This window comes from Bombus vosnesenskii, unplaced genomic scaffold (assembly GCF_011952255.1).
Source record: "Bombus vosnesenskii isolate JDL3184/JDL3185 unplaced genomic scaffold, Bvos_JDL3184-5_v1.1 scf7180000013266, whole genome shotgun sequence".
Taxonomy (NCBI): Eukaryota; Metazoa; Arthropoda; class Insecta; order Hymenoptera; family Apidae; genus Bombus; species Bombus vosnesenskii.
In genome coordinates this window covers 1,678,732-1,691,926 of record NW_022882926.1, presented here as the reverse complement: position 1 = coordinate 1,691,926, position 13,195 = coordinate 1,678,732, and the positions used below count along the sequence as shown (strand labels likewise).

At 30.3% G+C, this 13,195-nt stretch overlaps 4 protein-coding genes and 1 long non-coding RNA gene across 18 annotated transcripts in view; 3 read left to right on the top strand and 2 right to left on the bottom strand.

The window, feature by feature from the left end:
* The first annotated feature begins 961 nt into the window (after positions 1-961).
* LOC117230285 (very-long-chain (3R)-3-hydroxyacyl-CoA dehydratase hpo-8) lies at positions 962-4,780 on the top strand. Of its 3 annotated transcripts, XM_033487564.1 has the most exons (6): positions 962-1,226; positions 3,064-3,106; positions 3,827-3,944; positions 4,013-4,248; positions 4,372-4,553; positions 4,625-4,780. In XM_033487564.1, the coding sequence occupies exons 1-6, from the start codon at positions 1,211-1,213 to the stop codon at positions 4,702-4,704; spliced, it is 675 nt and encodes a 224-aa protein (XP_033343455.1). In that variant the 5' UTR covers positions 962-1,210; the 3' UTR covers positions 4,705-4,780. The 3 variants fall into 3 exon arrangements, with proteins under 3 accessions (XP_033343455.1, XP_033343456.1, XP_033343454.1); XM_033487565.1 differs by lacking the exon at positions 3,064-3,106 and having other exon boundaries at positions 965-1,226; positions 3,856-3,944; XM_033487563.1 differs by lacking the exons at positions 962-1,226; positions 3,064-3,106 and adding an exon at positions 3,130-3,601.
* Positions 4,071-4,414, bottom strand: LOC117230293. The gene is made up of 2 exons (XR_004492742.1): positions 4,329-4,414; positions 4,071-4,295 (listed from the first exon to the last, which is right to left on the bottom strand). It is a non-coding gene; the product is annotated as an uncharacterized LOC117230293 (long non-coding RNA).
* A 478-nt stretch (positions 4,781-5,258) lies between the features above and the next one.
* On the top strand, positions 5,259-7,962 carry LOC117230280 (NAD-dependent protein deacetylase Sirt2). Of its 7 annotated transcripts, none has more exons than XM_033487551.1 (7): positions 5,261-5,455; positions 5,988-6,120; positions 6,366-6,608; positions 6,726-7,082; positions 7,182-7,377; positions 7,456-7,648; positions 7,733-7,962. In XM_033487551.1, exons 1-7 carry the CDS (start codon positions 5,438-5,440, stop codon positions 7,799-7,801), a joined length of 1,209 nt encoding a protein of 402 aa, XP_033343442.1. In that variant the 5' UTR covers positions 5,261-5,437; the 3' UTR covers positions 7,802-7,962. The 7 variants fall into 7 exon arrangements, with proteins under 7 accessions (XP_033343444.1, XP_033343442.1, XP_033343443.1 ...); XM_033487552.1 differs by lacking the exon at positions 5,261-5,455 and adding an exon at positions 5,761-5,917 and having other exon boundaries at positions 7,733-7,835; XM_033487553.1 differs by lacking the exon at positions 5,988-6,120 and having other exon boundaries at positions 5,259-5,455; positions 7,733-7,835.
* Positions 7,871-13,189, bottom strand: LOC117230270 (probable 2-oxoglutarate dehydrogenase E1 component DHKTD1, mitochondrial). 6 transcript variants are annotated; one of them, XM_033487523.1, is made up of 13 exons: positions 12,880-13,189; positions 11,652-11,941; positions 11,243-11,462; positions 10,786-11,135; positions 10,476-10,697; positions 10,230-10,387; positions 9,894-10,161; positions 9,590-9,797; positions 9,115-9,527; positions 8,925-9,045; positions 8,601-8,789; positions 8,451-8,536; positions 7,871-8,386 (listed from the first exon to the last, which is right to left on the bottom strand). In XM_033487523.1, the coding sequence occupies exons 1-13, from the start codon at positions 13,049-13,051 to the stop codon at positions 8,279-8,281; spliced, it is 2,805 nt and encodes a 934-aa protein (XP_033343414.1). In that variant the 5' UTR covers positions 13,052-13,189; the 3' UTR covers positions 7,871-8,278. The 6 variants fall into 6 exon arrangements, with proteins under 6 accessions (XP_033343414.1, XP_033343415.1, XP_033343416.1 ...); XM_033487524.1 differs by lacking the exon at positions 8,601-8,789; XM_033487525.1 differs by lacking the exon at positions 8,601-8,789 and having other exon boundaries at positions 9,043-9,045.
* Positions 12,454-13,195, top strand: part of LOC117230282 (cell growth regulator with RING finger domain protein 1-like) — a 43,297-nt gene continuing 42,555 nt past the window's right edge. Inside the window, exon 1 of the mRNA XM_033487559.1 lies at positions 12,454-12,607. The gene's annotated coding sequence lies outside the window, so the exon portion shown is untranslated. The remainder of the gene's footprint in view (positions 12,608-13,195) is intronic.

Below are 13,195 nucleotides of genomic sequence, written 5' to 3'. Positions count from 1 at the left end.
AACGGTGGTAATAATAAAAAATTTATAACTATTGACATTTCTTCCAATTATGTATTTTTACTAATCTTGGTGCGCCGGTCACCGGTGACCTCCGCGGGGCCACGGTCAAGTTGAGTGCCGGTCACCGGTGACCCCCATGACATTCAACGTGTTAAATATAAATATGGAATGTCGGACAAAATGGTAGGACACTTTACCTATTTGTGTATTTCATCTTGTTAAAAGAAGGAAATATTTCGCATATCCTATATGTTGAATATTTCCAGAATAACACATTAAATTTCATATTCATACGATAATACATATACAATACATACAATGAGGAAGTTAGGGGAAAAATAAGCATGGACTGATATTAATTGGATAGTTAATGTTAAGGTTGATAGTTCTATATTCAAACGTATATACGTAATATTCAGTTAATATTCTCTCTCTCTTTGCTCGATTAATATTCTCTCTTTTTGTTTGGTTAATATTCACAGGGTCATCCCCACTATTACCTGGAATTGACCCGTTCGGAGTTCGCCCGAAGCGATCGTCCGTGTTATCTAATTGGTAATCGATGGTGTCAAGTTACCAAGTCATTGTATGAAGAAAAATAGAATTTGTTTTTTTACCTTATTATTATGAAACTATTTTAATCAGATTGCTGAGGTTTTAGCAATGAAAATGATACCGAACATGACTACATTCGAATGACTTTGGACTATTCGGATTAATCACGATTAAGAAAAAAAATGTAAAACGAATATTATAATTCATTAGCATTTTTCATTCAGTTTCTTGATAATGTAGAATAAATCACTTTTTCGAATGATGTCCGAAAAAATTGTGTTATTTGAGCAATTCTCGGAATGCACTTGCTCGGGTAATGTTTGTCACACGGACCTGACAAACATTAATCATTTAGCAAGCAAGAGACAAGCGAAGTCTACGAGACTACGCAGCTTTATCCAAATTCATAATTTAGTGGTGTTTTTTAAAAAAAAAAGAAGAAATAGCAATGAGTCGTGAAAAACGTCTTAAACGGTGGAAAATTGAAGAAATGATTCGTTTATGATCAAACAATTATGCAATTACCTAAATTCACAAAATAATAAAGTGGAGTCGTAATGTGATATTACATAATCAATCACGATACAATCTCTTAGGAAACTCTAAAAGAGATTTTCATTTCGTAGTCGAATAACTACTGACAGAAATTGTAAGAATGGAAAGTAGGTCAAGTAAGTCTTATAATTTTTTCTAATCAAATACAGCCCAAATTTATATTTCTAACTTCTTTGTTGTATGTCATGAACTTAAGATTATATGTATATTTTCATCTTTTAATTACATGAAATATACAGATAGGTATGTAAGGTGGCCTATCATTTCGTCCCGCATTGTATAGTAATTCTCCTTTTTGAACTAAAATCTACAAATATCATTAAATATTTTACTAATACATATAATAAAACATCGAATATCATAGTGCTGAAAACCTCGATAGAAAAATATAAACATGTTGCAATTTCTCATAAAAATATAATATAATCGATTACAGATCAAAATTAACAAATAATTAAGGAAATATTAAATATTTCAAATACTTATTTTTTAAATAGTTCTTGAAAACTTCGAATTTTTTTATTGTTAATATGATTATATTTTTAATAGATATAGATATTAAAAAATTTAAGGTGTACAAATCTATATGTGCGGAGCACGTTTATTTGCTATGTTATTGCGATTTATTACGTCAAAATTTATTTATGAATTCAGAAAGAAAATGGCAATTCATTAACATATTAATATTGAATTAATTTTATAATTTACATTTGTCTTGACGTATATAAGTAGAAGAGTGTAACACGTACGTAGACCGTAGTGGTACACATTGTACATATATGGACATACAGTCAGTCTCGAAAACATTTAGACACTAGCCCAACTTCATATTCTACTTGATGTAAAAAGAAGTGAGTCTTTATGTCTCAGAAATATTCGGACAATTTATATATTGATGTTAAAAGATCTAAACTGATAATTTTTTATAAAAGTTTGATATATATATCCGGGACTCCTTTTGTTTAATAACATATTTTAAGCACTTTAATATGTTGAAGATTATGTTTTGTTAGTAATCGAGACTGTATTTTATTCCTCTATTATACGAATTTACCATTTTTCTTTATTTATTTATTGTTGTCTTTTACTAATTCTACGGTCCAGATCATTCTATATTTCTAGTCATACTTCTGTAAGAATAAACACAAGAATATTAGGCCATATCAAAAATTTAAGTTAAACAAAAAGCAACAATAAATACTAAAGAAAAATGATTAAATTCGTCTAATTTATACGTATAAAATAAAGTTCCCGAAAAGCATCTGTATATTTGGATTAATCTCAAGAATCACTGGACGGACATTGGTGCGATTTTCATTATTTTAAAGTGCATTTCTCGAATAAGGTTTAGGTGTGAAACATTAACCTATGACGAAAGGAAGCAGGAGTCGAAAATATAAACCAGAGATTACAGATATTCACAACGCAACAACGATCTTCTTCGCTACAATCGTATTTTGTTTAAAATCTGCCACGATATAGCGAGGAAATATGATCCCCCCTTCGAGCAATGCTTTCTCTTTTCGATGTGCGGCATGTCTGATGTTTCACGACTTCACTGTATGACAATCTGTGTTATTTCGCGAACTGCAGAATAATTACCGAGCTAATAGAAATTCACAAAATCGTCAGCCATTTTATTAAAAAAGATTATATGTATAAGATTTCGGGCAAAAATAGGGTATATCAGAGGCTAATAAAGGATTAAAATACAGTATCGATTACTCACACAAGATGATTTTTAATAGATTAAATTATTTAAGATAATTATTGAATAAAAGTAATCGGATAAAATATTACACTTTTATAAAAAAAACTGCCATTTCAGTCCTTTTAACATCAATTTATAAGTGCCCAAATATTTTTGAGGCCGGCTATATATAGTTTTGCATTTTGTACTGGATTTTTTTTAACATTGGAGGGACAAAGTCATTCACATTAACATTTTTACAGTTTTAGAAATTATTCTTAATTACCAAGGTGAAGTTCGTAGAAGGTAAGAATATTGCGCCAATTTACACGTTTTACACAATGTATTATACCTTTTCCCTAAAAGTAAATTTCTAGTTTTCAAAAACTAATTAAATATCATATATCAATCATGTGTCAATTTGTTTAAATTTTATCATTTATAAAGTATCAGAGAACAAATAAGAAAATATTAGGTCGTTTCAAATTCAAGCTATATAGAAAATTGCTACGTTCCTGCTCGGGTTAAATGCTGTATGTACATATGTAAATATGTATGTATGTATGAGTAGCGTACTACACTTACATACTATACTTGACTCTACCCGTAATCGCCAGTTCACGTTGTACATCCGACGAGTTATGAATTTGAAAGGCACGTAGAAGTATAATAATTATTTATTATTACTGTTATAAATAAGTAAAGTCACACTGAATTAAAAAATATAAATATGAAATCGAAAAAATCAAATAACGTCGGATTATTGTATTTAAAGACTTATAATTTGCTACAAGTATTTGGGTAAGTATTATTACTTTCCTTGCTTTCACCAAATTATAATGAAGTGATTATAAGAAAAAACATTTTATTGTTATTCAAGTTTCACTAATTAACATTTCTGTAATTTCTGCTATAATTTTCAACAATTTAATCTTAATTGAAAAGTATGTTTAATAACTTTGAGATGAAAATAGGTATTATAGAGAATATTGTTAAATATATTAAAATAATTATGTATATTTGCAGTTGGAGTTATATACTTTATAAATTTGTAGTGAATGATTTTTCTTCTACGACAGAAGCAAATTTGTGGCAGAATGTTAAATGGCCTGTTGTTATTTTTCAACATGCTGCTCTTTTAGAAGTAAGCAATAATATTCATCTTGGTTTTGTTCATAAAAGATTACTTAATAAAGCATATCTTTATTATAGATAATCCATGCTGCAACTGGTTTAGTTAAATCAAACCCTGTACTTACAACTTTTCAAGTGTTTAGTCGTATTATAGTAGTGAGTGGTGTATTGTTGGCAACTCCAAATAATTATGCGGCGTCATCTCATGGTCTTCCATTAGCCATCTTAGCATGGTCAATAACGGAAATAATTCGATATTTGTTTTACTATATGAATCTCAATGAATTTGTTCCTTATTTTCTCACATGGCTAAGGTATGTAATTTAATCACTTCATAGATTTTTTATTTAATAAATAATATCTATTCATTAAATATTTTATTTATTAATAATACCTATTTTTCAGTATTCAAAATTGAAATGTTTTAATTATTACAGGTATACGTTATTTATTGTATTGTACCCAATAGGTGTAACTGGAGAATTATTATGCATATATTCAGCTGTAAATTATGCAAACTCTCATCCAGAATTCTGGAGTTACAAACTTCCTAACTCATGGAATTTCATATTTAGTTATTATTTCATTCTTATAACTATTATGCTATCATATATTCCTCGTAAGTTTCTGAAAAATGTATTATCATATCATATATTGATTATATAATAATTTCTTTTCTTTATATTACAGTTTTCCCACAATTATATTTGCATATGTTTGCTCAAAGACGTAAAATTATAGGAGGTGAAACATCCAAGAAAGCGAATTAATATAAAGGAAATTTTGATATATTTTATTAATATTTTATAATACTTATGATAAAAATAAATATTACAATGTATAGCATGACTATTCCTGATTTAGAATACCATCTGAAAATTATATACCTTGTGATGTATTATAATCCATTATAAGCAAATTATTACTTAGTTATAATAACATTAATAAGATTAAAACAGTTTTTAGGAATAAAGATTAAAATTATTTAATTATGAATCAACTATCACAAAATATTAGACATTTTTAATAACATTTAAAATTACTTACTATAATTTTTATTATAAAATATCCAATTTCTAAATTCATGAGTAGAAAGATCATCTGTACTATCCCCTCTATCTATATATATACTATGCTATCATATTATTAAATAGGATTTACTAATTAGATAATAAATATCATGTATATTAGTTTTAAAAAATGAGGATTTTATATTATTTACATTATTTATAGGAATAGCTACTCGAAATAATACTTATAATTTGCAAAAATATCATTCGATATACATATGTATTAAAAAAACAAAATACAAAATCATAAAGTATTGCCTGTATGAGTTTAATCGAACACGCGTCATTTGATAACCTATTCTAATCATATGTTCACAAGTAAATATATGAATAACACTATTTCTTTAGTGTGACAACGATAATAATTTTACTTAACATTAGTTGAAGAAGTTACACGAATTTAGAAACATGTCCGGAAACATGTCCGAACACAATGATGACACGGAAAAAGGTAACGTTTCAAACTGTCATTTGTCTTACATAATGAAATTCAATTTTTCTTGTATATCAGTTTATAATCGTTATTTAATTGTTTAATAAAATTCACAAGATTAAATTTTCTACTTCACTACATATATTTTTTAAAAAGCAAAAACTTAAATAAATTTTCAATTGAAATCCTTAATTTCATAATTTAGAATATCGAAACATTATTAAATGACAAAATCAGTATCTTTTATTATAGTATTATAGTGCTTTCTGATTTTTTATCTATTTACGATAATCCAAATTATTTATCTAATAAACGCAGATAAGTGGAACATGATTACGATAGAGGTTAACTGTCATCCATAAGAGTTTGAAACCTTATTAATTAAATAATATGGTAAAATGAATTAGGTGAAATTATTGTTCTACACTGATTGTTATAATCTCAGAGTACCTAAATTTTCATATCATCGTAAAATTTTAGGTAATTGTTAAATGACACGTGTCTTTATTGAGTTAAATTATAATTATAACATCACGATGTCTGATTGCAGTGTGTCAAAATGTTTCCGCAGATCATTTTTCCTTTAATTAGCCGTCAGCGGCAATTACTCGGCCAACAACTCTGGCGAAAATCTGTATTTATGTATTTTTATTGCAACGAGTACAATGAATTTATTTCTTTAAGTAACTTATCTAAATGTCTTTGTTTTCTACATTAAATTTATTGTTTTTTTATTATTTCAAAAGGTTAACAGTGCATGTTACATTTTTGAAAAATAGGAACTAGACAGTCGTGATATATAAATGTGACAAAATTTAAAGTATTTAATTTATTCTTATTTGTCAAATTGTTTTACTAACAAATATTACATTCATTTATAGCGTTAATTTGTATATTGCTATATATATTGTTCATTTATTTGTATCAGAGAAGAAATCAAATGAGGAAGCTACAAACAGTTCTTCAGAACAAGAAGAGGTAGAAGATTCTGATATGGAAAAGATTCGGAAATATTTGGCACAAAAGTTAAAACTTTTTGATTCATCAGATTATGATGAACAGTCACAGCAAAAAGTCCTCCGTGAACTTAATATAGATGGAGTGGTAGATTATATAAAAGAAACTGAAAACTGTAAAATTATTACTATGGCTGGAGCTGGTATCTCCACATGTATGTTTTAAGAAATATTCCTAATCTTGAATTAGTTGTATATCTATATATAATTTTGAATTATATATATTAGGTATATTGCACAAAAATGCTTCTTTTATTTTTTATGTTTTTTAGCTGCAGGAATTCCTGATTTTCGATCACCATCAAGTGGTCTTTATCACAATTTAGAGAAATATAATCTACCTCATCCTCAAGCTATTTTTGAGTTAGATTTCTTTATGGAAAATCCTGAACCATTCTTTATGCTTGCAAGAGAATTGTTACCTGAAGGTTTTAAACCTACACCATCCCATTATTTCATCCGTCTTTTATGGGAAAAAGGACTACTTTTGAGACACTACACCCAGAACATCGATACATTAGAAAGAATGGCTGGTTTACCTCCTGAAAAATTAGTAGAAGCTCATGGTACATTTCATACTGGTCGATGCCTTAAATGTAGAGCACCATACACTCTTCCATGGATGAAAGGTACAACTTTTTTCTTCTTATATATATTTTTTAATGTTATAGTAAGATCATAATTGTTACAATTAAATACATACTTTAAACCTCAGTACCTATTTTCAGAAAAAATTATGGAAGGTGTTATACCAAAATGTGAAGAATGTAACGAAGGTGTAGTAAAACCTGATATAGTGTTTTTCGGGGAAATGTTACCCGAACGTTTCCATTTCCTTATCGATCGGGATTTTGCACAAGCAGATCTTTTGATAATTATGGGATCAAGTTTGGTAGTGCAGCCTTTTGCATCTTTAGTAGATAGGTATGTATTATTTACAAGTATCATATTGTTTCCTTCATTCTCCACATTCAATTAATTATAATTTCAATTTCTTTGAAGGGTGCGACCCAATTGTCCACGCCTACTTATCAATAAAGAAAAAGTAGGTATGCAAGATCGCTTATCGCGACTTTTAGGACTGCGACATGGCTTGATCTTTGATACACGAAGTTCTCATGGCGGTCGTGATGTTGCCTGGTTAGGTGATTGCGACACTGGCTGTCAATTATTAGCTGAAAAGTTGGGCTGGGGCGTACGTTCCATTAAATTTAAATTATATTTTTAGTGTGCTTTAAACTCAGAAATATGTCTTATATAAATTTATTTTCTTTTTTAGGATGAATTAAAAGATCTTATAAAAAAAGAACATGAACGTTTAAGTGCAGAACATACCAATAAGGATTAAGCTCATCAATTGTCTTATTACAATGTAAATTTAGTTTTTTAGATTACTTGAGATCTAATTTTGCTGCTATTTCTTTGAGGACGAAGAAATTATATAGATGAATAATATTTTGCTTCAAAGGAATTGTAAAAACATTGTTTAGAATGTTAAACATTTATCACAACGATATTGAAGAGTCATTATTTTACTTGTATCTATGTCATCATTTCTTTCTATAGTATATTATATTAAATTAATGGTGAAAATTAGAATTTTTGAACAAGTAATTTTTCATACAATTAGCATTTGATAGTACATTCATGTCATGGATATATTTTATTAATAATAATGTTGATCCATTACAATAATGATCGCTCAATGACATGTAAATAATTTATTTCCTCATATAGTATATAATGATGTTATGCAAATAAATGTAACTTTTGGCAGTTGAATTATATGTATAAATAAAACAGAGTAAAACATACAATACAAAATTCATTTCATATTAAAGGGTTTCACGGTTACTTCCTGAGCTTCCTGGTGATGTAACTTTCCCGCACCTACAGCTGCTGCAGCCATGGGTTTACGACCGCTGTATTTTATCTGTAAGTCACAAAATTATTTTTACAAATATGTATCTCAAATATTACTTAAATTATTAACTTACTAGTCTGCCACATAAATTTTCGAATCGAGATTTGACAAAATTCCATGCTCCCATATTTTGCGGTTCTTCTTGACTCCATATGAAAGCTTAAGGAAATATTTATATTAATACTTTAAAATATATTTAAGCAATTTATTTTGTATAACTTACTCTTGGCGTATTTATATCTATCGATTTCTTGCAATAATTCTTGAACTGGAAAAGGGCATAAACTCTCGACTCTAATAATTGCTACATTCTTTTGATCTGTGCTTTCTCTAAAGTTATCAAGAGCATAATAGTGTTTACCGCTCACAAGGATCACTTTAGTCACTTTTGATTCTTCTACCTTTTCATCTCCTGTTAAATTATTATTTATTAAATTATTATTTTATTTCATTTGGAGTCAAATATAGCTAAAGGAGGGAGAAAGATGAAGACAAAGAGAGAAAGAAAGAGAGGGAGAGATCATTTTTTTTATTGTATTCAACATACCAATAACGGTCTTAAATCTAGTCTGTGGTTGCATATCTGTTATTGGCGAGGTTGCTGCGATATGGCGCAGCAATATTTTCGGAGTCATTATTATTAAAGGTTTTCGAAAATTTCTTACCATCTAACAGAAATAAAGACAATTTATTACATTAAAAATATAATTAAGGATCTATTAGAATAAGGATCTTACTTGTCTCCTTAATAGATGAAAGTATTGAGCCGGTGTCGTAGGATTTGTCACACATATGTTAACATTATCACCATCAGGTTTATCTTCGTTACTGTCCGTAAGTTGTAAAAACCTTTCAAGTCTGGAGGAACTGTGTTCAGGACCAGCGCCGTCGTAACCATGTGGTAAAAGTATCGTTAATCCGCTACTTAGCATCCATTTTGCCTCACCACTGGTTACAAAAGTATCGATTATGATCTGTGCTCCATTAAAAAAATCTCCAAATTGTGCCTCCCATATCGTTAAGGTAGTTGGCATAGCTATACTCATGCCATACTCGTATCCTAAGACTGCTTCTTCAGACAGAATACTATTAGCTAACTCTAATTTTCCTGTTTGTCCCTCGACCATTGAATTTAGTGGAATATGTATATCTAAAATCATAATTGATGATAAGACTTTTATTAATTTATGATTAGAATCATTTTATAAATACCTCCAGTGGATTGATCAACAAGCATGGCATGTCTATGGGAAAAGGTACCACGACCAATGTCTTGCCCGCTTATTCTTACATTATACCCTTGATACAATAAAGTTCCAATTGCTAAAGCTTCGGCAGTAGCCCAATCCAAATGTTCACCACTCGCTATTTTTTTTAATCGAGATTGAACATGGTTTTTCAATAATTTGGGATGAATTATCTGTTGCATGATAAAATAGTACGTTCAATTAGCTGAACAATTAGGGAATCAATTAGGGAAAATGAGCAGCATTTATTGTATAACCTATGTTCTCACCGAGTCATCGTCAATGTGAACGCTCTTTTCGGCAATGAACCTCAATAGGCTTAAATCAACTCCCGTGTCCCACTGTGTCACGCTCGCATCAGCCTGCTGTATTTCGCTCCACAAGCCTGCAAAATAGGTAGGTTGTGGGACATAATTATCCGCTTCATTCAAACCTTGATTCAATTTGGCCTTGTGATCTTCGATGATATTTTTGGCTTTTTCCATTGGAAGAACATTGTTCTTTACTAGTTTGTCTAAATATCGATCTGGTACCGATCTAATTGAAAATAAAGTAAAGTTAATTAGATTCGACACATCCTATTATTATAATTGAGAATTACTTACGGGCGGCTATGTATAATTTTATAAATAACAGGATTTGTAAAAGCCGGATCGTCTAGTTCATTATGACCCCATCTTCTGAAGCAATTCAGATCCAGGAAAACGTCCTTCCTAAATTTTCGTTGATACTTGAACGCTATTCTAGCAGCTCGGATAACCATCTACGATATTTGAAAATTAAAAAAACTACTAACTAAAAACATACATATGTATATATATAGGAAGAAATTAAAATTCTATCTTGTATACTTCAGGATCATCTCCGTTTACATGGATCACCGGAGCGGAGATCATTTTGGCTAAATCCGTGCAGTATCTCGACGATCTACCTCTGGAAGCTGGAGTTGTGAAACCTAATTGATTATTGATCATCAAGTGAACTGTACCACCTATTTCAAAGTGAGGAACTGCGGATAATGCTAAACATTCTTGGTCAACTCCTTGAGCAGCGTAAGCTGCATCCCCGTGAACCTAGGATAAAAATTGAAATAAGTTCAATACATCGATTTGTTTCCAATTCTACTTTAAATTTTGTCTGATTAATTATCAAATGTCTTACTTGAATATTTAACACTTTATCGCTCCATTGAGCGTTCGCATCTTCACTATATGCTCCGTCTTTATTTGCTTGCATCATTCCTCGAGTTTTTCCCATGGAAACAGGATTTACAGCTTCCAAATGTGAAGGGTTTCGTAATACCGTAACATGGAGGCTTTTCCGATTAATATCGAGGTTTGTGGAAGATACAAAATGACTGATCACGTCACCAGTTGCGTTCACGTTATCCGGAAATTCAGAGTATCCTCGTAGCTGTCGAAATAATTTTTCCGGTGGAAAATTCAACATTCCCGTGAGAAAATTTAGTCGACCTCGATGGGCCATGCCAATTACAATATATTTTAAATCATCTGCAATTTCATTTAATTGAATATACATAAATTTAATCTTGAATCGATAAAGTATAGATAAAGAGATGATCCATGTAGTCTTTTTCTAACGATACATTTTTATTTACCATTGGCACATAGTTTAAAAAATTCATAGTAGAAGGCCATCATGCTCTCAGCGCCCTCGCCACTGTACCTCTTAAAGTTCACGAATTTGATGGCCAAAAATTGATCGAAAGTTTGACTCTTCAACATTTCCGTTGCGATGCCGATTCGCGTTTCGTCCGTAACGGGTTCCCTTGAACTTTTTTCTACGGTCTCTGCAAACCATTCTCTTTCCTCCTCAGTCTGTGTAGACAGTAATAGAAATCAGGTACTTATACAGATCTTCTACAAAGAAATAAACTAAATAAATAAATATTCGACTTATTCTAATAGAAGAAAATAATAATGAAAGAAATAAACTAAATAAATAAATATTCCACTTATTCTAATAGAAGATTGCTTTAAATTTATTCATGATCAATTACATATTACCTCCAAGTAGCTAAATTCTACTCCTATATGGCCAGTGTATGTCTCGTTTAAAAATTTTAAAGCCTCTTCTACTGTTCCTTCATCTTTCCCCATTGATAACATCCCTCTGAATGGAACTTTATCATCCAAACTTAAACCGAATCTCTCTAGTTTCAACTCTGCCAATGGCACTGGTTTTTTTGACGCAACAGGATTTATCTCAGCCTGTTTATGACCATATTCTCTATAGGCGTTAATCAGTCTATAGAAGTTGCTGTTTTTCGATCGTATTTCCAGGTACTCGTTTGGTACTAGAAATACGAGGAAGAATAGAAAGAAAAATAATGGTAAAAACCAGTAGTTAATATTTATTTTTATCGTATATGGATGTTAAATCATTTTTACGTTATCGCGAAACGTTATCGGTTACTCTCTTGCGTAATAATAAAAATATTCCGAGTTGCGTTTATTATCTTTATCCTAGATTAGTATACTAAGCTTTTCCATATTAATTATAAGTAACTTTAAGATCACTTTAAGTAATATGAACATTACAATAAATATTTTGATATTGGAAGGAATATATTAAACGCATAATAACTTCATAAAAATATATCAACATGTTTATATGAATTTAAATGAATCATATTCAAAAAGGTTAGATTTCATATTCTTTTATTATTTAAAAATGGAATTCAGATATGTCAAGTGCTGATTATATTCGTGCTATTTTTTTAAAACTGGACACCAGGAATTTGAACTTCAAATTTATTGCGCATGCGCGATGCGCACATAGGTAAGAGATTTTCACGCGATTGTTGGGCAGTTGCTTGGGAGAAAGCGGGGAATGTAAGTGTTGTGCGTGCGTTCAAAGTTTCAGTTTGGTATTTTGTGGTTAAAGCGCAGTGATTAGTGTGATTTCACGTTTTACTCTTATGCTGAAGACATGGATAACGAAATCTGAGGATATGTGCAAGGTAAGAATGATTTATTTCATAAAAATATGCATTTTCTTTCTCAATTTGAAGATGCAACGATGAAACATATTAAAGCTCACTAGCGACACAACGCGGGAATTTTAATAGTTAGTTTTCGAATTCGAATTATGAGCTTGTTCATTAAAACCTGTCGCAAATATCAATATAGTATCGAATTCCAACTTTTTGTCAAAATGCTGGCTAAAATTTGTATTATTTTTTTATTTTTTACTTATTGTTCCAAATAAATGGAAAAATAATATTCGAAATACCTTCAAAGTGTCTTTGTGGCCTTGGTCTGTACCCATAGACGCCATTTTCACTGTGATAGAGTCGCGTATAGATTTTTAATCGGTAATTTATAGATCTCACAGCCGGATGCTTGTCTGCCCATTGAAAACGTGGGTGTTTGGTTCTACAGAATGTTCGAAGAGATGCGTGCATTCTTGTTTTCGTTACGAAATCTACAGCTTAACTGGCAGTTCTCCCTATCGCAGTGCCCAAGTGAGTTTATTACTCTTAGCTCCCCCTCTTTCGACAGACCATTATTCAACGTTATCTGTTTACTCGAGATTGCCGATATCACAA

What these genes read in the sequence shown, in the direction of transcription:
- LOC117230270 (XM_033487523.1), bottom strand. Translation starts at nt 13,051, where the DNA reads ATGCACGCATCTCTTCGAACATTCTGTAGAACCAAACACCCACGTTTT. An exon ending in TTCACATTGACGATGACTCG is followed by an intron (nt 9,798 to 9,893) that starts GTGAGAACATAG and finishes ATCATGCAACAG; the next exon opens with ATAATTCATCCCAAATTATT. An exon ending in TTCATCTATTAAGGAGACAA is followed by an intron (nt 9,046 to 9,114) that starts GTAAGATCCTTA and finishes TATTTCTGTTAG; the next exon opens with ATGGTAAGAAATTTTCGAAA.
- LOC117230280 (XM_033487551.1), top strand. An exon ending in CAATGAATTTATTTCTTTAA is followed by an intron (nt 6,121 to 6,365) that starts GTAACTTATCTA and finishes TATTTGTATCAG; the next exon opens with AGAAGAAATCAAATGAGGAA. An exon ending in CTGAAAAGTTGGGCTGGGGC is followed by an intron (nt 7,649 to 7,732) that starts GTACGTTCCATT and finishes TTTCTTTTTTAG; the next exon opens with GATGAATTAAAAGATCTTAT.
- LOC117230285 (XM_033487563.1), top strand. Translation starts at nt 3,531, where the DNA reads ATGAAATCGAAAAAATCAAATAACGTCGGATTATTGTATTTAAAGACT. An exon ending in AATTTGCTACAAGTATTTGG is followed by an intron (nt 3,602 to 3,826) that starts GTAAGTATTATT and finishes GTATATTTGCAG; the next exon opens with TTGGAGTTATATACTTTATA. An exon ending in AACATGCTGCTCTTTTAGAA is followed by an intron (nt 3,945 to 4,012) that starts GTAAGCAATAAT and finishes TCTTTATTATAG; the next exon opens with ATAATCCATGCTGCAACTGG.